Source organism: Pelodiscus sinensis, chromosome 3, assembly GCF_049634645.1.
Source record: "Pelodiscus sinensis isolate JC-2024 chromosome 3, ASM4963464v1, whole genome shotgun sequence".
NCBI lineage: Eukaryota > Metazoa > Chordata > Testudines > Trionychidae > Pelodiscus > Pelodiscus sinensis.
Window position 1 is genome coordinate 151970562 of NC_134713.1, and position 23640 is coordinate 151994201.

General features: G+C 44.8%; 1 protein-coding gene across 3 annotated transcripts in view; it reads left to right on the forward strand.

Moving 5' to 3' along the window:
• Positions 1-409: 409 nt before the first annotated feature.
• Positions 410-23640, forward strand: part of RRP15 (ribosomal RNA processing 15 homolog) — a 46382-nt gene continuing 23151 nt past the window's right edge. The window contains exons 1-4 of one of the 3 annotated variants that reach the window (XM_075925208.1): positions 410-830; positions 10206-10480; positions 13595-13692; positions 14581-14782. In XM_075925208.1, coding sequence (XP_075781323.1) covers positions 668-830; positions 10206-10480; positions 13595-13692; positions 14581-14782 — 738 coding nt within the window. In that variant the 5' untranslated portion in view covers positions 410-667. Of the gene's footprint in view, positions 831-1179; positions 1344-10205; positions 10481-13594; positions 13693-14580; positions 14783-23640 lie in introns of those variants that run through there. The other 2 variants (XM_075925209.1, XM_075925211.1) reach the window with 2 other exon arrangements.

Below are 23640 nucleotides of genomic sequence, written 5' to 3' on the forward strand. Positions count from 1 at the left end.
GGGCAGGGGGAGCGTGGATTGAAAGGTGCAGCGACTCTTTTTTTTGGGGGGGGGGTTCCTCAACGACTTCGGCGCGCACCCTCCTTTTTTTTCCCTCAACCAATTTTTTTCCTGCCATGTTGGGTATTTTTTGTTAAAGTATCTGACACTTCCTGCTCCCCCTGCCACAGACCCTGATTGGCCGGGGGGGGGGGGGAGGATGTGATGTAATTTGCCCCTGACCCTGTCCCAAACCCCCTTCTCATTAGCCAAGCTGCTTGGGCCAACGTGCAGCCCCCACGGCGGAGCGTCCCCGCTGCAGTGCGGTCCGCAGGGAGCGGCCGCCGGCTCGTTGTTCTCTAGGCCCGGGCTCCTACTACAACTGTCCGGGACAAAATCTTAGCGTTAGAGCCCCCGCGGGAGCCGCTCTGGGAGCCCGGCCCGCTCGCCCCCCAGCCCGCTCCCACTCGTGCGCCCGCTTGAAGACGCGGACCCCGCCCCCACGCCGGGCCCAGGCCGAGGCCGCTGCGAGGGACGGGGTGTGCCCTTGATTACGTTCCCCCCGCGGCAGGTGCAATCCCAGCTTCTCCCAGCGAAGGCCGCTTCAGGACGCGCGGCCGCGGAACTCGTGTTCACAGCGGCAGCGGGGCCGCCCGGGCGGGATTCGCGGGTACACGCTACAGTCAAGATGGCTGCCGCCATGGGAGGCCCACGTGGGGTCGGCGGTACCGCCGCCGCGGACTCGGCAGAGGAGAGCGGTAAGGGCGGGAGGCACCGGCCGGGCGAGGTAGCGATGCCCTTCCCCAGCGCGCATAGCCTCTGGCGCAGCTGCTGGGCTTCGCAGCGGCCTGGTGAGAGCGCCGCCCCCCCCTTCGAGCCCGGCCGGGGCGTTTGCAGCTCTCGGGTTCCGCGGCGAACCCGCCTGTGTCTTCTACCCAAACCGGCCACGCTCCTGGCACTTCCATTCTGCCGGCCGCCTCCTCCCCGCGCTCCCAAGCCTCTGTCCCTGCCCGCCCCTCGGCCTTCCCGCGCTCTGCTCCTCCCAGAGCCGCGCCGGGCCCCAGCGCCCGCTAAAGTTCTCTCCGTGGGGTAGGGGTGTTATAATGCCGCTTTCTCCGTAAACGTCACTGCTGTCCCCGCGCTGCTTCCGGGCACAACAGCGCTGGGGGCGGCTCCTGCCTGCACCGTCTCCGTGCTGCTGCCTCTAATGCGAGGGACGAAGGGGACACTTGTGTATAACAGTAACGACCAGGCTCCTCGTCTAACCACTGAAATATGTACATTATCGCATCCTTAAGTTTGGCTCTCCCTGATGCTTAGAGGGAGTGGCAGGAAAAGACACCAGTAGAGTGCACAAGAGGAAGGCAAGTAATAATTGATGGGCGGGGGAGTTGTGCATCTCCTTATGAAGTAACAGTCATTAATCTTCCCAAGAGGGTCTCCTAAGGAATGGGGATAGTCTTGGCCTGTGGCAGAGAAGGCTCATGGAAGACCAGCTGTGGGAGATTAGTGACTCCTTTTCTTGTGAGAAATAGCCCTTGTGGAGCTACAGGAACATTGGTGTTTAATATGGTGTTTGTTGTGGGGTGGGGAGCTCATTTCCCTCTCCCTTCCCCCCCATGGTACAGGGTTGTCTGTGCATATTTGGTAAAGGTATTACTACCATGCTTCTGAAATGCTAGGCTATAGTTCTTGTAGTTCAAGAACTTTTCTCAATAGAATTCAAATGTTAAAGCTAAGCTCTCCAGTTTGATTTAATCTGTTTTACCTATGCTTTATCTTGCACTTTCAAGAGATGCTTCAAGATGTACACAATATGTGGCAGTGGTTGAATATTTTTGTTGTGTTACTTGCCTGGTAAATAATACTCACCTTTCTTGTTACTGCTGTTGGCAATAGGAAGATCTCTAAATTATCTGAAGAAGAAACTTCTATTAGACTTCCATGGTACCGAATATGATTTTTAGCTATACTGTTCCCTTTGGTAATGTACATGTTTGTAGCAAAATGTGGTGTTATACCGATGCTATGAAGCCTGTATTGGCATAGCCAATGCTGAAGGAGTAGATGCTGAAGGAGTTTTCCTAGAAAGACTTGAGCTATGTTGATAGAACAACTCATCCATTGGCATGGCTGCATCTGTGCTGTGGATTTTGTTGGCACAGAGCTGTGTTGGTCAAGGATGTGGGTTGTTTCCAAACTTTATTGGTTCATGTGCAATCAATTTTAAAATTGTTTGATCACTGACTTCAAAACATCAAGCTTATGTGTACCTATGGGGCTGCGTCTAGACTGGCTTGATTTTGTGGAAATGCTTTTAACAGAAAAGTTTTTCTGTTAAAAGCATTTCCGCAAAACCGCGTCTAGAATGGCACGGGTGCCTTTGTGCAAAAAGTGCTTTTGTGCAAAAGCATCCGTGGCCAGTCTAGATGCGATTTTGTGCAAGAAAGCCCCGATCGCCATTTTCACCATCGGGGCTTTTTTGCACAAAACAGTCCTCCCCTGTCTACACTAGCCCTCTTGCGCAAATACATTTTTTAAAATACATTTGCGCAAGAGGGCTTATCCCTGAGTGGGAGCATCATAGTATTTGTGCAAGAACACTGACAATCTTAACATTAGATTGTCAGTGTTTTTGCGCAAATTCAAGCGACCAGTGTAGACAGCTGGCAAGTTTTTGCACAAAAGCAGCTGCTTTTGCGCAAAGTCTTACCAGTCTAGACTCAGCCATGACAGTTTGGGAAACCCTGAGCTCTTTGACCTTTCCAAATGTTGCATCAAAACTCAAGCTCAGTGCTGTTTTGTATGTCTCTGTTGCAGTGGAAATAGTTTGTCTGAAGATAAACTTTGTTCTCAAACTAAACAAGGTGGAGTGTTTGGAGTTGACTCTTAGGTATGTTAATTGATAAGCATACCGGTAAGTGTGAGGGTCATGAGTTCGAGTCCCACCCACCTCCACCTCGACTCAGCTGGTCAGTGCGAACTTGTGGCCACTGCCCCTCATGGTTATTGTGGGACTGTGTGGCTGCAGTGGGGTTGGACCGCAGGCCCCAAGTTAAAATGGTTAACTGTTTTAAGGCCTTAACTTTTAGACAGCTGTAAATTAAAATACAAGTAGAAAGCTGCAAGGATAGATCCATTGTTGGCTTTATTTTTTCCTGACTTCACAGTCAGCTTGACTCAACTTTGATTTTGCTCTTCTAAAACTAGTGCTTTTTAAAGTCTATAGCACTGTTGCCAACCACAAGGTCAAAATTATCTGAAGATTAAAAAAATATTAATTTTGAGTTCATTTTGTTCTGGTTTCTGAGCCTTTAGGGTATGCTTGGATGGTGTTCTCAAGCTTTTCTTCATAACCAGGAAGCCTGGAAGATTTTTTTTTTTTTTAATGAAAGCTGAGATTCTGACATAATCACATGAATTCAGGAGCTGGAACTTTTCTTTAGATCTCCCCAGATTCGTGGTCAGGTTGTAAGAGTTGGTAACACAAAGGCAGCATGTAAGACTCCCAAATGTCTCATGCTAGCGCTGCTTGCTTGATCTGACCTGTGATAAAAACGTTTGAGAAACTGAGGCACAGATATAATCTATAGATTAAAAATAATCCTAGTTTAGCTAATGCTAGTAAAGAGGTCCTCAGAATACAGGTCTTGTTTACATGAGAAATTTGCACAGGTTTAATTAAAGGTTGGATTTTAAAACTAGTTTAGTGGAACCTATGCAAAACGCTGTGAGGGCACTCTTAAACCAAAATAAATCTCGGTGCTGGTATTTGCATTGGTTAAACCACATTGGTTTAAAAATCTGTATTCATTAAACTGGTTAAACTTTGTGGTATAGATAAAGCCTACAGCAGAGTGCTGAATAATTGGCAAATTCTTTGTTAGTGGGGAATAAACACAGTTGCGTGATTTCCCCACTCTCACATGTCCAAAAACCTGCTGGTGACTCAGAAAAGCAGGGTGTGAAGATGTCTCAGTAGCAAAGGGCAGTACAACTTATAGAAATTAACAAGGTGGGGTGAATGCAAAATAAGCATCTAATATGTCTTCCATTTTACCATTGCCAATACAGGCAATCCCCGGGTTACGTACAAGATAGGGACTGTAGGTTTGTTCTAAAGTTGAATTTGTACATAAGTTGGAGCTGGTACATATTGTACCCCAGGTGTCCCCAATTCAGCCGCTGCTGAAACAGACCAGCGGCTGACTACAGGAAGCCGGAGGCAGAGCTGCTTTGCCCTGCGGGATGCGGTGCTGCAGGGACCAACCCGGCAGTGCCCCAGCTGCTCTGTCCCAGGCGTCCAGATTCAGCCGCTGTTGAAACTGACCAGCAGCAGCTGAATCGGACACGCCTGGGGCAGAGCAGCTGGAGTGCTGCTGGGTTGGTCTGGTAGCGCCGACCCTTGGCGCGGCGGGACCAACTCGGCAGCACCCCAGCTGCTCTACCCCAGGCGTCGGCAAGAAAAGCCTGGTCTGCTGGGGGAGGGGGCGCACTAGCTGCGCCCCCTTCCCCCCCGCCAAGCAGACCAGGAAGATGCAGAGCGGCTTTTCTCACCGCGGAGGATGCGGGCGGCAGGACCGTAGCGCATCTCGGCGGTCCCGCCACCCGCGTCCTCTGCGGCGAGAAAAACCGCTCCACGTCTCCCTGGTCTGCTGGGGGGGGGTGCTAGCTCCGCGTCTCCCTGGTCTGCTGGGGAGAAGCGCCCCCCGCGCTGCCAGAGGTGGCGACAGTGGGGGAGGCACCCCGCACTAGCTGCGTCTCCCCCCCCCCCCCCCGTTCGTAACTAGGGGTCCGACTTACGTCGGATTGACGTAACCCGGGGACTTACTGTACTAGCATTCATGACGTTTTCCTGAGGGGTAATTTCTTATTTGCACAGGAGTGTGGTGGGTTGGGTTGATTTTGACTAAAATCCTGTTTAATCCGTTCACCACTTAAATGTTACATTTAACTGGTGAACTGATTAAGCTGGATCCAGTGGGTTGGGGGTTGCTCCAGCTCTGCTGGGGTGGAGCAGTCCCCATCTGTGGGCAGGGCCTCTGACCCCACAGGATTACGGGTTACTTGCTCACATCACTAATTCTGAGATTAAATTAGTTCAGTTCTTCAAAATCTTTCCCCCTCCTTCAGCTAGCCATTCTGTAACTAAATATATTAACTAAACATGTTAAGCACTTGCTTGTATTAGAAGTGCATCTATAAACATTTCAGTTGCCTGCTTTGTGTGTCTCTGTTCTGACTGCTTTTTACCCCATTAGGCATAACCCCTTTTATTGCTGTTCATTTAGAACTGTATATACTTGGGGGAGGTAGTGTAGTGGTGGGGATTGTAGGTTGGGAAATGGAGAGTGAGAGAGGAGAGGAGATTAAGAAAGAGAGGAGGAAGGGGAACTGAAAATTCATGCAGGGAATGGTTTTATGCAGAGACTCTTCTGTGATTCTCCCTGCTGTAGCATCTGTAATGTGTGAAAAGTAAAATTGTGTTGTTGGGGGGGGGGGGGGGGGAGGTTCAGTCAAGAAGACATATTCTGGCGGTCTCATGAAACCAGTGATAAATGTTTTCAGAGTTCTTTACAATTACAGATGATTTTCTAATACAAAAGATATTGCACCCAACATGAGATTACTCTATTTTGGATTTCATTGTGGGGAATAAATTACTTGAACTAGAAATTGATGGTTGCACAGGGCCCAATGATCATGTCCTGTTGATATTCAGTAAAGACAGAAAATGATGTTAACCAACAGTAAATATTTTTGCTCCTTCAAAAAGGGTAGTTTCCCAAAGCAGAGGAGAACTATGAATACAATTGACTAGGAGGAAAAAAGTGTATAGGAAAAATGTGAATGAAAACTGGGCTTTCTTTAAGAAGCCTTTTCATGTATCAAGAAAGAGGGTAATTTTGACTAAAAGCTGCTGCCTCTATAATGTTTGTTTGCAGCCCGCGGTGCAGTTTGGGTTTATGCGGGGCTGAACACATGGCCCGCGGGTGGGATCCTTTGAACATGGCCTCCACTGGGAACACACTCCACAATGGCGAGTCAATATAATGGTCTTCTGTTGATATGCAGTTTAGTAGTTAAATTCCTGGACTGTCATTGCTCATTAAAAATGCTGTCATGGGTGGAAATTGCATACATATTGCATTTTATTAATATCAGCAGAACTGACTTAAATGGGACCTGCATGTTATATAGTCTTGCCTTAATCTTTGTATTCATGCCCGTCAGTGTGAAAGAAGCTATTTACATATGTATGCAACCACACTTAAGTTGTGGCCCTCAGCATGTGCTGTGAGTATCATTACGGCCCGCAGGGTTTCCACAGTTGAGTAGCCCTGGTTTCATTTCTGTGTAGACTTCCAGGCTCTAGGACCCTGCAAGGAGGGAGGGTCCCAGAGCTCAGGCTCCCCACTAAACCTGAAAGTCTAGTCTTCAGTGAAACAGCCCAAGTCCCTGAGCCTGAGTAAGCTGGCATAGGCCATCTTCAGGTTTCTTTTTGCTCTGTAGTCATACCCACTCTGGCTTCCTCGGGCAGGCTACATTTTTTCAGTGTGACCCCCAATATCCTCCCAGTCTTTCCAGACACTGTCATGTAGTGTCCAGCTCTCTTGCTGACCACTTACGGACATTATTAATTTTGCTTTTTCTTTAGAGACCCTGCCCACTGGCTTGTTGTTTTAACTGGGATTCATCAAAGCATTGAATTGGTTTATAGCAGTGGTCACCAAACAGTCGATCACGGAGGCACTTTCTCTATGCGGTGTTCCCACCTCCCTTTGTTCTCCCCCACCCACAATGAGAAGCCTACGCTGGTGCTACAGCCTCCTGCCCCTTGCAAAATTGGAGCCAAAGCCGGATTCCTGAGGCGGGGGACAGGAAGGGCAAAGTCCCACGGCTCCATGCCAGATCTGACTTTTCAGGAAGTGCGTGCACACTGCTCCTCCTCTCCCCAAAGCAACAAGTGCACTTTCTTGTCTTGCCTTCCTTCCCCCATGCACCAGGGAGGCATGGTTCGGGGCCGGGGGGGGAAGAGACGGGACAGGGAAGGGTTAAGGTGGCAGCGGAGGACCTGGAACAGCTGGATTTCTTAAAGGAGCCACATGTGTGCTTCTTCCAGCACTTCCTGCAGATCCTTGTTGAGAGATACTCGGCTCTGGAGACCCCCAAGTACTGGCCAAGCTGCCCCTGCCACCTCTCTCCTGGCTAGACACCTACCCCCAGCTTGCTCCTGTACACTACTTTTCACCCAGATTCTGCACCTCCATCCCAATCCCACTCACTGGCAGCTCTGTTCTGCACACTGGATCCCTCATTTTTTGCCGCAACTCAGAGCCTGGGAGGGGGGAGGGGGGCTGTGAAATCCGATAATCCTGGAATCCCAAAAGAGTTAATCTGACCTGAGGTGGAGAGCCAGGGGAGGGAAGTGTTTCATTTGGGGCCACATCAGAGAGGCTTGGGGGGATTTTGGAGGGGTTGGTTTTTTGCATCTCAGTTGTGTGGCCCCCGACTGACTTTTTTTTTCTGTGGTTCAATGGCCCCTGACCCAAAAGAGGTTCCCCACCCTGCTATAAAGACAATGCTAAACCGTTTTGTGTTGGACCTAATATTTTATTTAAAAATGAAACTTGGCCAACAAGCCCCCAATTGGGGCCAAGCCCCCATCTAGCCACAGCATCATAACACTCCTGCACCCCCCCACACATGCCAACCCTGAGCCCATCACACACCTGAACCCCTTCCCTGAGCCTCACACATCCCCAAACTCCTGCATCACCCACATCCCTAGTCTTGTGCCACAACACTCCTGCACCACTCACATACTGCAGACCTGTGCCATGAGCCCACCATATACCCAGCCTCCCTGCTCTGAGCCCCTCATACATCCCAACCCAAACTCCTGCACCCTGATAGCCACAAGTCTGTGGTTTGTTCAGCCCCCACACTATCCAGCCTGGTGCCTCCTCCCCGAGCCAGCATCCCCCTTCTCCATCTCCTTCTGCACCCAAATTCCCTCCCAGAACTTGCACCTCTACCCTCTTCCCACACCCAAATCCTTCATTCCCACCCCAGAGCCCATACCTCCTGTCTCAACCCAGAGAGAGTGTGAGGGCTGGGGACAGCAAGTGATGGAGAGGAAGTGAATGGAGAGGGCAGGTGGAGGGTCTTGATGGGGTAGATCTTGGCTGGTCCTGACATTTAAAAAGTGATCTTGGGTGTGTAAAGATTGGAGACCACTGGTTTATAGTGAAAGTTAAACAAGTTTAACAAAAAGTCATGGGATTACATATAAGAAAACCTGCCAATTTGAGCTGCCGGCGTGGTGTTTCTGGGCCCAGGCCGCACACTGAGACCTGCTGCCCTCTGCCCCTCAAGGAGCATGCATAGACATGGCAACTGCAGCTGACTCCTGGGACTAGTGTGGAGTCATGGTAGGGAGGAACTTAGTCAGCCTTCCTGAACTCCCTGCTGCAATGCAAGCTGGCAGAAAAATTAAACAGTCTGAATCCAACCCGTGGGTCCCAATTTTGTGTATCCTTGGACTAGATGATTAAGGCCAGGAGAAACAATTAAACTCTGTAAAGCTATGAAACAATGGCCCTGTGCAATAGCATAATACTGTCTCAGTTGTACAATGAACAACTGAGGCACAGAAAAGAGACCCTTACTCCGTAGAGAAGAATTCCTCAAATAATCCTGCTAACTTCATTGTGTTACCCTTACTCATGCTGGGTAGCAACAAGTGTCTGGTCCTAAGTGACTTTCCCAAGGTCATGCACAAGTTTGTGGGACAGGAATTAGTTCAAGCTTTCCTGAGTTGTAGACCAGTTCATTAACTACAAGGCAGACCTTTCTCTGAGGAGTCAAGCATGATATGAGAACTAGAGTGCTTGAAGCAGTGTTACCAAAGTCAGTGCAAAAGGTGAAGAGGTTGGTTAGCTATGCTTTGAAAGATCACACCTTGTTCCCAGGATAGGCTTCAACTCTGGTTGCATCTGGGGAGAACTGAAACACATTGGCTACGTCTACGCTGGCATGATTTTCCAGTAATGCTTAAAACGGAACAGTTTTCCGTTATAAGTATTTCCGGAAAAAGCGCATTTACATTGGCAGGATGCTTTTCCGGAAAAGCACTTTTTCCGGAAAAGCGTCCGTGCCAATGTAGACGCTCTTTTCCGCAAAAAAGCCCCGATCGTCATTTTTGCGATCGGGGCTTTTTTGCGGAAAAGAAATCTGTGCTGTCTACACTGGCCCTTTTCCGAAAAGGACTTTTGCCCGAACGGGAGCAGCATAGTTTTTCCAGAAAAGCACTGATGATTTTACAGTAGATTGTCGGTGCTTTTCCGGAAATTCAAGGGGCCAGTGTAGACAGCTGGCAAGTTATTCCAGAAAAGCGGCTGATTTTCCTGAATAAGTGGCCAGTGTAGACACAGCCATTAAGAAGGGCAGGCCACGAGGTGGCCAATAGAGCTGATGCCCCCAAAGCAGGTTTCATTAGTTTGGTTGAGGAAGTGTGGACGCAAGGGGTTGGTGCACGTTTCTCTTTCTCTCCTCTCCCTCCTCTTCCCCCCCCCCCCCCAACACACACATTGCTACTGTTTGTTTTCAAAAGCCAGTGTTACTTGAGTACAAAGAAAGAAGTAGATGTTTTCTTGTATGTCTCAGGTGAGGCATAGGTATCTCTTTGTGACATAGGAGCTGAGTGTTCTGGCAAAGTCTTAGCAAGTGTTTTGGATCCTAGAGTCACAGAACGTACCTTCCCAGATACCTTCTGTCTGCCCAGAAAATTGTGCTCGAATGCTTCTTGTGCACTAATCTGAATAAGCTTTTAACTTCATCTGCCTGGTTCTATTTATTTAAACACTAGGTGTCAGTGTTGCTGTTTTAATATTTTACCAGAAAAGCTTTTTCTCAGAAATCTGCTGCTTTTAATCATCAAAATGTTCATTAATCCCATAATAAATTATCACGGCTCTCTTCTCTTCCCTCCCACCCCAACTTCTTAAATCATCACTCAGAGGAGCAAATGCTTACACAATGTACTTTGTAATAAATTCATTATAGTGATGTATGCTCCGTTGGATGACTTCTTGAGGAATTAGTTGTAACAGGAAATGGTGCATGGTTCTGAACTCGTGTAACATTTCAGCTTGAGAGGAATTCTGGTAGTGGTACGATATTATTAGAAGCAGGGAATCTGACATTGTTTTCTCTTTCATCAGGTTCCGAGTGGAGTTCAGAGCTACCAGAAGACAGTTTCTCTTCAGAGGGCGAAGCTTTAGAAGCTGACAATGAGGATGAGGCGATGGCCCATGGCAATGTGGATGAAAATGAAGCAGAATCCCAAGCTGGCCCAAGTGCGGGTTGGGCAGATGCCATGGCCAAAGTGCTTAACAAAAAGATTCCCAAAAGTAAATCCACCATATTGGTTAAAAGTAAAGAACTGGAGAAGGAAAGAGAGAAAATAAAAGAAGAGAAGCTAGAGAAAAAGAGGCAGGTGAGAGAGACAGAGTGTGATATCACTGTGCAGTACAGCAGCACTTAATGTGGGTTCCTGAGCTAGATCCCCTGGTAGAGATGAGGAAGCTGCTGAGAGAGTGTTCTCCATAAGAACTGCTCAACTCAGAGCCATATTTGGACCCCGGGTGAGCAAGCATGTTTGCATCCCTTCTGGTTTTTCTCCTATTTTTCTGCCTCTGCAGCTGCCCAACGTAGTTATCACCTTCAGGGTCGTTCCCTCCTCTGATCTGAAATAGCTTTAATCTGCGGACATATAGAAGGCCTGTCTCTTTATCCGCACAGGCTTTGAATTCAAAATAAGGTCTGGTGTTTGGCAATGGGCGTACAGGCAGTCCCCGGGTTACGTACAAGATAGGGACTGTAGGTTTGTTCTTAAGTTGAATCTGTATGTAAGTCGGAACTGGCGTCCAGATTCAGCCACTGCTGAAACTGATCAGTTTCAACAGCGGCTGAATCTGGATGCCAGTTCTGACTTACATACAGATTCAACTTAAGAACCCCAGGCGTCCCCAAGTCAGCTGCTGCTGAAACTGATCAGCAGCTGATTTCAGGAAGCCCGGGGCAGAGCAACTCTGCCTCGGGCTTCCTGTAGTCAGCACTGGTCAGTTTCAGCAGCGGCTAACTTGGGGACGCCTGGGGCAGAGCAGCTGGGGTGGTGCCGGGTTGGTCCAGTAGCGCCCAGAGCGGCGCTGCAGGACCAACCGGCAGCGCCCCAGCTGCTCTACCACAGGCGTCCGGAGAAAAGCCTGGTCTGCTGGGGGGGGGGGGGGGGGGAGGGTACTAGCTGCGCGCGCCCTCCCCCCCCCCAGCAGACCAGGGAGACGCGGGTGGCGGACCAAGTCCTCCGTGGCTCTGCTCTGCATCTCCCTGGTCTGCTGGAGACCAGCAGAACAGGGAGATGGGGAGCAAAGCCGGGGAGCACGCGGGCAGCAGACAGCCCAGACACGCCGCGGCTGTCTCGCTGCCGGCGTCCTCAGAGGCTTTGCTCCCCGTCTCCAGCAGACCAGGGAGATGCGGAGCAAACCCCGTTCATAACTGCGGATCCGACGTAAGTCGGATCAGCGTAACTCGGGGACTGCCTGTATTGTGATTGAATTAAGTATTTGCCATTGTGAGTAGGGATGCAAACATGCAACCGTGGAAATGGTTAACCGATAAGCCTCATCTTATCTGTTTCTATTAGGATTTCATACTGGCTCCTCAGGAGTGGCCATGGAGCTAGCTTTGCTGTGGGCTCTGCAGTATGTTATATGTTGCAGAGCGTGTAGTAGCAAAGCTTCTCCAGGAGGAATCAGTAGGGGCTTTGCACTCCATTCCTCGGGAGGATTCACTGTATAGTGCTGCACATGTAACTACATTAATTTTTAGCAGTTACATGGTTACGTTTTTAAATGACTCTTTTTATTTCTAATTATAGGGATGAAAAGCATCTTCTGGGTCACTGTTCTAGCCTATTTTTGGTATATGAGACAAGCGTGTTTTGGAGTGTTACCAATAGAAATAAACACAAAGTTTCAATGTCTTAGTAAAGAAGCTGGTGTCAAAAAAGCTGTCTTTGGCTAAATTCTGCTGTGACTTACACCATTTCATATCAGGGTGTAAATCAGAGTGGAACTTGATTACCTGTTCTAGAGAATCATGCTGCCAGTTTAGTTTTTTCCCCAATGACTATTTTTTTTTTCAAGTTCTGTCTATGGACATTTTAAAAGCTTCCAATTGTATTCAGTTTTGAAATTCAGGTGACTAAATGGTGCAGCTGAGTAAATAAGTTAGCTGCTTTTTCTATGAAGAATTGTGATAAAAATATAAAATTGATTTATCTTGGTGTTAAAAGTATAGAAGAGAAACACTTTACTTGTCTTGGCCTAACAATACTGTTTTAATGGGATGACCCAGTTATTAGTTTGGTTAGCCTGGGACATACTGTGGTGGCTGCAGCTCACCTTTTGAAAACAGAGCACTGCATTAAGGAATCTATTCAGTTACTGCAAACTGCTGAGTACCTGGTTTTATCCAATAAATATGTGGGGTACTTCAAATAAGTGGTGGTCTGTGAGGCTGTAAACTGATTTGTTCATCCTTACATAAACTTGAAAACAGTCTGCCTTGTTATTAATTCCATGCTGATGGAAGTTAGAGTAGGGTAATTCTTTTGATCAAAGACCAGAGCATGGTCATCAACTAATGCATTCATAGTAGTCTGCCTGGGATGATAAAGATAAGGACTCCATAATTTTATGAAAGAGTTTTTGTATAACACAGACTAAATGTAAGGATCACTGTGACTAGAACACAGTTAAATTGCTTTAAAAAATGCTGATAGCTTGTTCCTGAAATAAGGGTGGGGAGTGTAACCTTCCACTATCATAGCGGAAATAAAAACACTATTTCCTAGTAATTATAATGATGATAGCAGAGAATACGGTTAGGTTGGATTTTACAACAGCAAGCTTCAAAAGAAAACTGAAATGTTGTAGGTCAGCTCTTTTCCAGTGGACACAATGTTCTCCCTCTTTGGTCCAAATTCTTGCTGTGACATTGCTGATCACAAAATACAATACGCTGTATAATAGTCTATTCAGTGGAGAACATTAAATTGTGTAGTCCCAAAACATGACACATCTTTATTGGCAGGTCCTGAATATTTGAGTTTAAATTTTTTTACTCCTGTGCTGCACTGTGTAATGAAGAATACGATTTGGTGGATATGGGGGGTTCCTCTTTGAGCAATCCTCTCCATTTCTACGAGTTGGCCACTCCTTTGCCGAAAAGGGATTGGCTGAGTTTCATCCCAGACTTCATTAATCATTTTTGGTCGCCCAGAAGATTTTCTGCAAGGGGAACTCTTGAGGGCTTTTTATCTCCTGTGGTAGTGAGAGGCTGAGAGTGACTGGCATCCTTGTGTAACAATGTGACAAACCCCAGTACCTATTGTCCAGCCCCATAAAAGTAACATTTAGAAGTTTTACTTACACTGAACCAAACCGAGTCCAAATGATTTATCATCTGTCATCTTATAGAATATCCTATCAAAGTATTTTACATTTTAAAATGCCTAATGTTTTTTCACACAATAATATTTATAACCCAGCTTGATAAAAAGCGGGAGTGGGAAATGATGTGCAGAGTGAAGCCAGATGTTGCCAAAGACAGAGAAACTGAGAGAAATTTTCAGAGAATTGCCACGAGGTAAGAGAGTGTTTTTATTCTTTTTTTTTTTAAACCAATATAAAAGTATGTGTGGGTAATCTGTTTCCAATCAAATTGAACTCTTAAGAAGCGACTAGTGGGAGCCAAGTGATTTATACCTAGGTTTACCTTGTATAGTATTGAGTTCAACAAAAGATTTCAGAAGTCTTATGAAAACGTAAGAGTATACACAAGAATATAATGTGTTAAGTGTTTGCCCAGCATGAGTGCTGTGCCAGTGCTCATTGCTTTTTTAATTCGGCACTTTAAACATACATAATCACATCTACCACTTTCTTTTCATTTCTCTACAGAGTGTTTATCAAATCAATCTGAACACAAGAACCAAGACTGTTTCATGTTACCCTATGTAGTACCACATGTCTTTGGCATAACACATTTTTGGTGTTGTCTCCATGTGTATTTTTATTTTGCTGGTGTCACTCTGATGCTCTTTCCCCTGATAGGTGGGTGTAGCACGAGATACGTTTTGAAGGGTATGGAGCATTCTTCTATAGTTGACTCCATCCTTAAGTACCTTGACATGCTTGCTGAATAACCTGTTAAGAACTCTGGCTACTGCTCAGTTATGCGTGTGAATAGTCCCATTGATTTCATTGGGACTATACATGTGCTTAAGTATCTTGCTGAACTGGGGCCAATAGTAGTAATGTCTGTTTGGTTTGCAGCAGTTGATGTGAAGGAGGAGTTGGATGCTGTAAGTCTGAGATGCATTATGATTACTTGCTCCTTAGCTGTGCTAGAGCCTTAAGTCAGTGTTTTTGAGAACCGAAGCTGTTTTTTAGTATTTACACGAGCACAGTGTTGTTTTATTGTGTGTACAGTTCTGTAATGACAACCTGATGCAAAATCTTTCTCTAACTCTAGGGGTGTTGTGCAGTTATTTAACGCTGTCCGGAAGCACCAAAAGAACATCGATGAGAAAGCGAAAGAAGCAGGGAATTCTAATCGGAAACGTGCTAAACTGATGTCCTCTGTTTCTAAGAGAGACTTCATCAGTATTCTCAGAGGGAGTGAAGGAACTAAAAGAGAACAAAGTACTGCTGGGAAGACCTGGAAAAGCAAATTGGTAAGAATGGTGTATTCACGCAAGAGGTTGTCTTGTGTAGCCATGTCTCCTGGTTTTATTTAATGGTGCATTAATACTTCTGCCCTTTAGCACAGTAGTTCTCCAAGTCTGATATTTGTGTGTGTGGACTGTTTAGGAATAGAGTGAATCTCTCTAGATCTTCCCCCTTCCTATCCTAATCTTTAGTTTAATCTTTGGAGCTCAAGGACGACTTTGGTGGTCCATTGATCATAGTTAGTGCATTTTGTTTGAGTAATACGTAAAAGTTGGTCTCATGTTTGGTATACAGTCAAAGATAGTAATAGAAAACATTGGGTTTTAATGGCTTTGAGATTTTATTTGAAGTCTCATTCAGTGTTAAATGTCTAGAACATTCTTGTGATAACATGTGCATAGTCTCTATGTGCTCTCTTGCTTGGAGATGACTATCAAACCTGAAAGTGAAGGGCTTTGACTCAGCTGTGAGATGATTATTACTATGGAAAGAGACACTGTATTGACAGGCATTCATAAAGGTATGAAGAGAATTTACTGAAGATTAGTTGTCAGGGGTTTGTTCACTGAAATGTGTGCACACTGTTAGCCAGGTTGCAGAGTTGTTTAGCACATTATGCATTTTTCTTTCCAAGAGTTATCAAACAAAATCACACAATCTTTACAAACAGATACTGGAGTGACAGGGTTGTGGGTTTTTCTTTTTTGGACCTGTCAACCCTTGGACCAATCCTGTGAACCTCTCAAGTATCTGGGGTTTAATAACAAGTTGCATAGATATTTTTGTCTTGCTCTCTGAAATTTCAGAAGCTGGCCCATATTTGAGCATATTTGTGCTTGTGTTTGAACTTTATGCTCGGTAGTGGGTGGAATACTTCTCTTGGCCCAGATCCACACAAGCTAACTAAGTGCTTTTGTGTGCCAGGAAGAAATACTTTAATCAGTTGGGAGACAACAGTTTGTCATATGTTTTTTGTTTGTGTGCATTCAGGGAGCATGTTGAAACACTCCATGGCATGAAGAACGCTTAGAAATTTCACTCCAGTGTAGTATTAAAGTATTTTAAAAACTTTGGGTAATTAAAACAAGTTAGCCTGATGCTGACACTTAATTTTTCTTAAGATCTGTGTAGCTTGCTTGATTTCAAATAGACGGGGGGGGGGGGCGGGGGGAAGAAGGGGGAGAGAAAGCTGATATAACAGCAATGTTGCTTTTTTTAAGGGTCTGGCAATATTATAACTTAGTGGTCAGGGGAGATTTGCCATCACCTGCAAATATATGGCAAGCTAAGATTGAGCCAGTTGTTGAGGAACTATTGAGAGTATTTTTATATCTGTCAGATTGTGGAGTGGCAGTTTTCTTCTAGTGACAAGGCCACAAAATGTAGGTTTCAAATGCCTGTTTGTGTCCTTGTATACAATAGAATGACTAACTTTGGATGAGTCAGTGTGGGTGTCTTCATTTTCTGGTGCTTTGGAAAATCAAATGTAACTCTTCAGATGCTGAATGGTAGTTTTGTCTCTTTTTTTTTTTTTTTTTTTTTTTTTTTTTTTGTAGCTTTGTATCTGATGCTGTCTTTCTCCCCTGCCTGTGCAAGTTTCCAAAGTCCAGAACTTCCTGAGGTGTGACATGGGGCATGAAATTTGAGGGGTTTGCAGTTTGTGTTTTGGGTCAAATTTGCCCCTTTTATAACAGCCATATCTTCCCTGTAGCTACCCTAGCTCTTCTCTTCCTGTCATTTCCTTTTGCCACCACAGTGCTCCAGCTAGGACTGAACCAAGTAAGGAACTTGTACAAGCTACTCTTAATCAGGGTTTGTTTTCTCTTGGTCACATAGCTTGCCTGCTAGGGGCTGGGAACATCCATATCTTAGTGAGTGTCTGAGGCAGGTATCCAAGTCTAGGTTTTCTCCTTAGTAAAATATGAATATTCTGCCACTGAGCAGGACTAGTATCTTATCTCAGATCATATTTTACGGTTTGGTGTTAAGGGATTTAGCTTGTGCATAAGATCTGAAGGCAGGTTTTGATAACAAGTTGCTGTGCATTTCAGGGTTGAGGCATTTATTCTTATTCAGTATAATCTAAAGTACTGTTTATTCAACATAATCTAAAGCACCCCAGTCCCACGCTATGGGCACTCTGCCATCAAGTAGAATACAGTCCACAACGGTAAACTCCCCCCCGCCCCCCCACACACACCCACATACAACAACCAGTCAGCAGAACAAAATGTCCCCATGAAAGCAAATCTTTCTTAAACCAATCCTTTTGCTATTGCAGATAGGTAGGCTGCACTGAGGAGTGTATCTGCTGTAAAATTGAAATGAAGAGAACAGTGAACTCTTGAACTACCATGTTTTGGGGTGGGTACTAATTTTTATTCTCTCCAATATCCTGGTAACTGATCTTTGGAGAGGTGCTGATGGGAACTTTCAGGGACCATTAGTATCTGCTTTGTTGTGACTTGCTTATTAAGGCATCTGTGGTGCATGGATCTATGTTAACATTTGGAAACACACAAAAGTCCACCTGTGGAACTGGGGTTTATTTCATTAGCATAGGCACTGCTCTAATACTATTTGCAGTGTTTCTTCTTTACCCATTATAGTTTGGAATCTTTCTTAGAAGAGGGCTTGCTTGCACCTTTCCTAGAACTGTGTGTGTGGCATATGATCCTATATACTTGTTTTATATCCATCAGCCTAACATTTTTTCAGTTTTTCCCCTGATATTCAAAAGGAGGATCCATAGGCTGCTGTTAAATATTTGCTCATACCATTTAAAACTGTTGCCCTTTTGCAGGTTGTGTGTGCCCAGATGGGAATAATTACTTTTCTGAAGTGAAGCCAAGAGCTTTGCATTTCATATCATTAACTGTTTATCAAGGTATTTCTTAATCCTTCCAGAGCCAGCTAACTTGTGTAATATTTTTCACTGTTTTTTTTAACTAAGGTAATGTATACAATACTTGTTTCTGGGCAAGATAATCTGATCTAAACTTGTTTCTGGGCAAGATAATCCCCATTTTATCCAAAAGCCTTTCTATGTGTGAGAAGAACATAGTCGTTGTTTTGAGCATTTATTTTACAAAGCTAGGGCTGTTGCTACATTTCAAAGGCAGAGGCGCCTTATCGACTAATCAAATAGTCAATGCAAAATGCATTGACAATTCGATTAGTCAATTACTCGCAATTTAACATCCCTACTCCATAGTGGTGTGCATAACAAAATTCATTCTGCACATGGATGATCTGTGATGGGTGGGGCTGAGGGGTTTAGAGTGGGGGAGGGGGTTCAGGGTGGGGATGAGGCATTTGGGATGTAGGAGGGGGGATCCAGACTTGGGCCAAGGGGTTTGGAGTGCAGAAGACGACTCAAGACAGGAGGTTGAGGTGAGGATGTACAGGGTCTGGGCAGGAGTTAGGGTGCAGGAGGGTCTCATGGTTGGTGTGTGGCATCTAGGCGGAGTGGAATAGGCTCATGGCTGGGGCTCTGGTTTGTGATGGGGGAAGTTAGGACGTGGTGCAGGGTCTCAACAGGAATTAGGGAAGGCAGCTCAGGGCTGGGGCCAGTGGTTGGGATGCTTACTTGGAGCATCTCCCATATGGCGGGGGGCTTCCCTGTGCTCACCTGCAAGCACCGCTTCCCACAGCTCCCATTTTTCATGATTCCTAGCCAGTGGAAGTTGCGGGGGTGGAGCCTCCAAGCAAGGGCAGCTGGGGACGGTTTCCCAGTGCTCATGGCAAAACTGCTGCAGCCTAGGGGGAGGAGAGGAATGGCAGCATGCATTACTGCTGCCTCTCTTGCCCCATCCCCCTCAGGAATGGCTTATAACACAGGCGCTTTATGGGCTGCAGCCCTAAAGCTCCTTTCTTATCCGGCCCTGCTGCTAGGGCCAGAGGAGTGCATCTCTCCCCCAGTTGCAGCACCTTCCTCTTGGACCTGCAGCTGCCAGAGGAGTGCACCTCTTCCCTGGCTGTAGCAGCTTCCTTATGTTGCTGGACGAACACACCTCTCCTCCAGCCCCAGAAGGAAGCAGCTGCAGCTGGGGGAGAGGAATCTTTCCCTTAGCCATGACAGAGTTGTATGGCAGCTCTGAACCCTTGGACAGGGCTCAATAGGCAGTTTCACAGCCATGCAGCTTAGCGGGAACCATGATAGTGAACAAGTGTCTGTCATAAAACTACCCACAGGTGATCTGAGACTACAGACTCCTTTCTCAGAAGCCTGCAGAACAAATATATGATAGTAAGGGACTGGTCTGGATTAGCAGTGATGATCTAGAGGTAAATGGTAATGGGATACAGAAGCTGCATAGTTCCTCCTTAAGAAACTGTCCTACTTTCCAAGATCCTTTAGCTAACAAACAAACCTGCTTTGTGTTCCAAAGCCTCTCTTTAATGCTTACTTTTTAAGGTCTTAGTCCATGTTAGTGTCTCTATCAGGTCTAGTTTGATGTAGATTGAATTTAAACAAAGATGGATTCAACTATTATAAGGTCAGTGCAAAAATTTCAATGCGACTTAGATCAGATTCTTCCTAAGTAAAATACATGCCAGGTGTCCTGAACATTGTTATGAATTGTAAAGGACTCCGGTTTATTTCTGTTTCTAGGACTAATTGAAGATTTGAGGTACATCAGCCAGCACTAAGATACAAAATCAAGGAAATTCAGAATATTCCCAGGCTGCCCAACTCTCATAGAATACTAGACCTGAAAGGGACCTCAAGAGATCATCCGGTCCAAGCATTGTCTATATCATCCCTGATTGATGTCTGTCTAACCTGCTCTTAAATATCTCCAGAGATGGATATTCCACAACCTCTCTAGGCAATTTATTCCAGTGTTTAACCACCCTGACAGGAAGTTTTTTCTGATGTCCAACCCAACTCTCCCTTGCTGCAGTTTAAGCCCATTGCTTTTTGTCCTATCATTAGAGACCAAGAATAATTCTCCCCTCCTCCTTCTGATAGCCTTTTAGATACTTGACAACCGCTATCATGTCTTCTCTGTCTTCTCTTCCAAACTATACAAGCCCAATTCCTTCAGCCTTGCCTCATAGTTCATGTTTTCTAGACCTTTAATAATGTTTGTTGCTCTTCTCTGGACCTTCTCTAATTTCTCCATCTTTCTTGAAATGTGATGCCCAGAACTGGACACAGTATTCCAGTTGAGGGCTAATCAGTGCAGAGTAGAATGGAAGAATTACTTCTCATGTCTTGCTCACAACACTCCTATTAATGCGAAAAAAAATCATGTTTGCTTTTTTTTGCTTCCCCCCCCCCAAAAAAAATTGTCATATTGTTGACTCATATTTAGCTTGTGGTCCACAATGACCTCTAGATCCCTTCTGCAGTATTCCTTCCTAGACAGTCATTTCCCATTCTGTATGTGTGAAATTTTTTGTTCTTTTCTATGTGCAGTACCTTCCATTTGTCCTTATTAAATGTCATCCTATTTACCTCATACCATTTCTCCAGTTTGTCCAGATCATTTTGAATTATAACCCATCCCTCGAAAGCGCTTGTAACTCTTCCCAGCTTGGTATTGTCTGCAACTTTATAAGCGCACTTTCTATGCCATCATCTAAATAGTTGATGAAGATATGGAACAGAACCTATCCCAAAACAGACCCCCTGTGGAACCCCACTTGTTTTGCCCTTCTAGCATCACTGTGAACATTAATAACTACTTTCTGAGAAGGGTTATCTAGACAGTTATGCACCCATCTTATAGTAGCCCCATCTAAGTTGTATTTGCCTAGCTTATTGATAAAGAAGGTCATGCGAGACCATATCAAATGTGTTACTAAAGGTATACCACATCCACTGCTTCTCCCTTATCAACAAGATGTGTTATCCTATCAGAGAAAGTTATCAGATTGATTTGACGTGATTTGTTCTTTACAAATCCATGCTGGCTGTTACCTATCACCTTATTTTTTTCCAGATGTTTGCAGATTAATTCCTTAATTATTTGCTCCATTATCTTTCCTGGCACAGAAGTTAAACTGGGTGGTCTGTAGTTTCCTGGGTTGTTCTTCTTTCCCTTTTTATAGATGGGCACTATATTTGCCCTTTTCCAGTCTTCTGGAATCTCTCCTGTCTTCCATGATTTTTCAAAGATGATAGCTAAAGGCTCAGATATCTCCTCCTTGTTTTGGAACAAATTGAAAAACTAAATGGGGCTCACCCAAGAATTCTAAAATAATTCAAATATGATATTGTGGAACTATTAACTGTGGTCTGTAACATACCTTTAAATTATCTTCTGTACCAAATGATTGGAGAATAGCTAATGTGATGCCAATTTTTAGAAAGCATCCATCAGTTTTATTCTCCCACAACTCACTTCCCTCAGTCCTTTATTCTCAAGCTGAGGTGTCTGCTGAGAAAAGCCGCTCCGCGTCTCCCTGGTCTGCTGGGGGCGGGGAGCTAGCTTTGTGTCTCCCTGGTCTGCTGGGAGGAAGCAGCTAGTGCGGGGTTGCCTCACCCCGTTTGTAAGTAGGGATCCGATGTAAGTCGGATCCATGTAACCCGGGGACTGCCTGTATATTAAATATAAAAAAGATTGCCTGTTCTGTTCATTCCCTCTGAGGCACCTGGTATTGGCCACTGTCAGAAGACAAAATACTGAACTAGATGGACCTTTAGTCTGACCCAGTGTGACTGCTCTAATGAGAGGAGTTGCAAGTGTTTTGTTGGAGGACAAGGTTAGAATTCAAAATTACTTTGACAAATTAGAGAATTGGTCTGAAATCAGGATGGGAATTCAATAAAAATAAGTGAGAAGTGCTACGTTTTGGAATCAAATGCACAACTAAAAAATGGGGATGATAGCATTGCTGAAAATGGTCAGAGTTATGGTGGCTCACTGAGTATGAGTCAATGGTTTGGTGCAGTTGCAAAAGAGGCTAACATTCTCACATGTTTTGTAGGTAAAATAAAGAAGATAATTGTCCAGGTCTGCTCATCACTGGGAAGATCTCATTTGAGTACTATGGCCTGTTCCGGGCACCACACTTTAGGAGAGATATGAACAAATTAGAGAAAGTCCAGAGGACAGCAACAAAAATGACAAAGGCTTAAAAAACTTAACCTATGAGGAAAGGTTTAAAAAAAAAAAAAACCCTGGGTATGTTTTAGTCGGAGGGGGGGAGATGGTAAGTCTTAAAATGTAATTAGGAGTGTTTGAAAGAAGATCGAGACAATTGTTCTCCATGTCCACTGAAGGCAGGACATGAAATCTGCAACAAGGGAGGTTTAGGTTGGACATTAGGAATAACTTTTCTAACTGTCATGGTAGTTAACCACTGGAATAAATTGCCTAGGGAGGTTGTGGAATTCCTAGCGATTAAGAGCAGGATTCAACAGCTTTTTGTCTGATGATCTAGATGGTGCTTGTTCCTGCCATGAGTACAGGAGACTAGATTAGGAGACCTCTCAAAGTCCCTTCCAGCCCTACAATTCTATGATTTTATTTTGGGGAAAGCTTTCGAATTATAAGGGTAGTAAAAAAGCTCTGTAATAAGTTTTCAAGGGAGGTGGTTGTAGAATTCCCATAACTGGAAATTTGAATAAAAGGTTGGACGAACTTTTGGTCTAAGGTTTACTTGGTTATACCTCAGCACAGCAATTGGATTTGATAGCCTCTCATTTCTGTGATTCTTTACATTTGTACTACTTCACAGTAAGGTGGTCTTGAGTGATGAAAGGTATCCTAGTGGTATGTAATTTACATGGGAGGTGTTATATTTCGATACAGACTAAACCTGTTGTAGTCACCCTTATTTTGAGAGAATGGTTTCTTGGGTGTGATCTTCTGAGTTTCATCTGCTTGCTCTAACCAACAGAGCTATACTTTTACTGCAGCTTTTATTGCAGAGTTGTTAGAAAGGTGAGGCATGAACAAAGCTCTCTTCTGTCTTGTGCATATTGAACTAAATTATGCTAAATTGTTTTTCTATAAATTTTATTGATGACTATCCAAATCAGTAAAAAGTGTAATTTGAGTCTGACTAAAATGACTTTCCTATAGTAACAGATAGAAAAATCACTTTGTCCTCTAAACAGAATAAACTTGCAATGGCATACCAAAAAGTAAAAAACCACGTTGCTATTTCCAGCCACCTTTTGGCCACAGCTGTAATTCTATGTCCTGGATCTGGAGTAATATCATGGGCCTCAGGAGATGGAAGAGCTTTGCAACCAAGGTTCCTTCTTTCTTCTTATTTCTTTTGGAACTGAGATGTTTTATGAATGCTCCTGATATTTAGTAAGCAAGTCACAAGTACAGCTGATTGCAGAAGCAGAGTGCTGGGGGAGTCTAAAAAGCACACGCTTTGTTTTTGTTTGCCAGGTCCTGGTTTTTGAAAAGTTTTTATCCATAAACATGGAAGTTCTGAGCAATAGTTCCATTAGTATTTTCTTTTGCTTCTGAGAATGTTAGTTTGACCCTGTTGCCATGACCACATCACAAGTAGAGGCTGTATGTTGAGTGGTTTATTTTTTTAATCAGGTTTTGGGAAAACAGAATCACATGACATTGGAAAAGCATTTTTTCAGATGAAAAGCCATATATTTTTTTAAAAAGAAGTGCAAAAAATGTGGGTTTGTTTTTGCTTTGTTTTGGGGATATTTTTTGATTAGTTACATAGCATTATGGGCTTCGTTTTACGTTTTATCACATTACTTTGTTTGGGATCCTGATGGTACAGATATGAACATAAGCTCCACATCCTGGCAACTTTTTAGAGTGGCAAGTATCTCTAGGGCAGGGGTGGCCAACTTGTTAGAGACGAAGAGCCAAAATAGTGGTGGATAGAGCGCGAAGAGCCATGTACGGGGAGGGAGGTGGGGAAG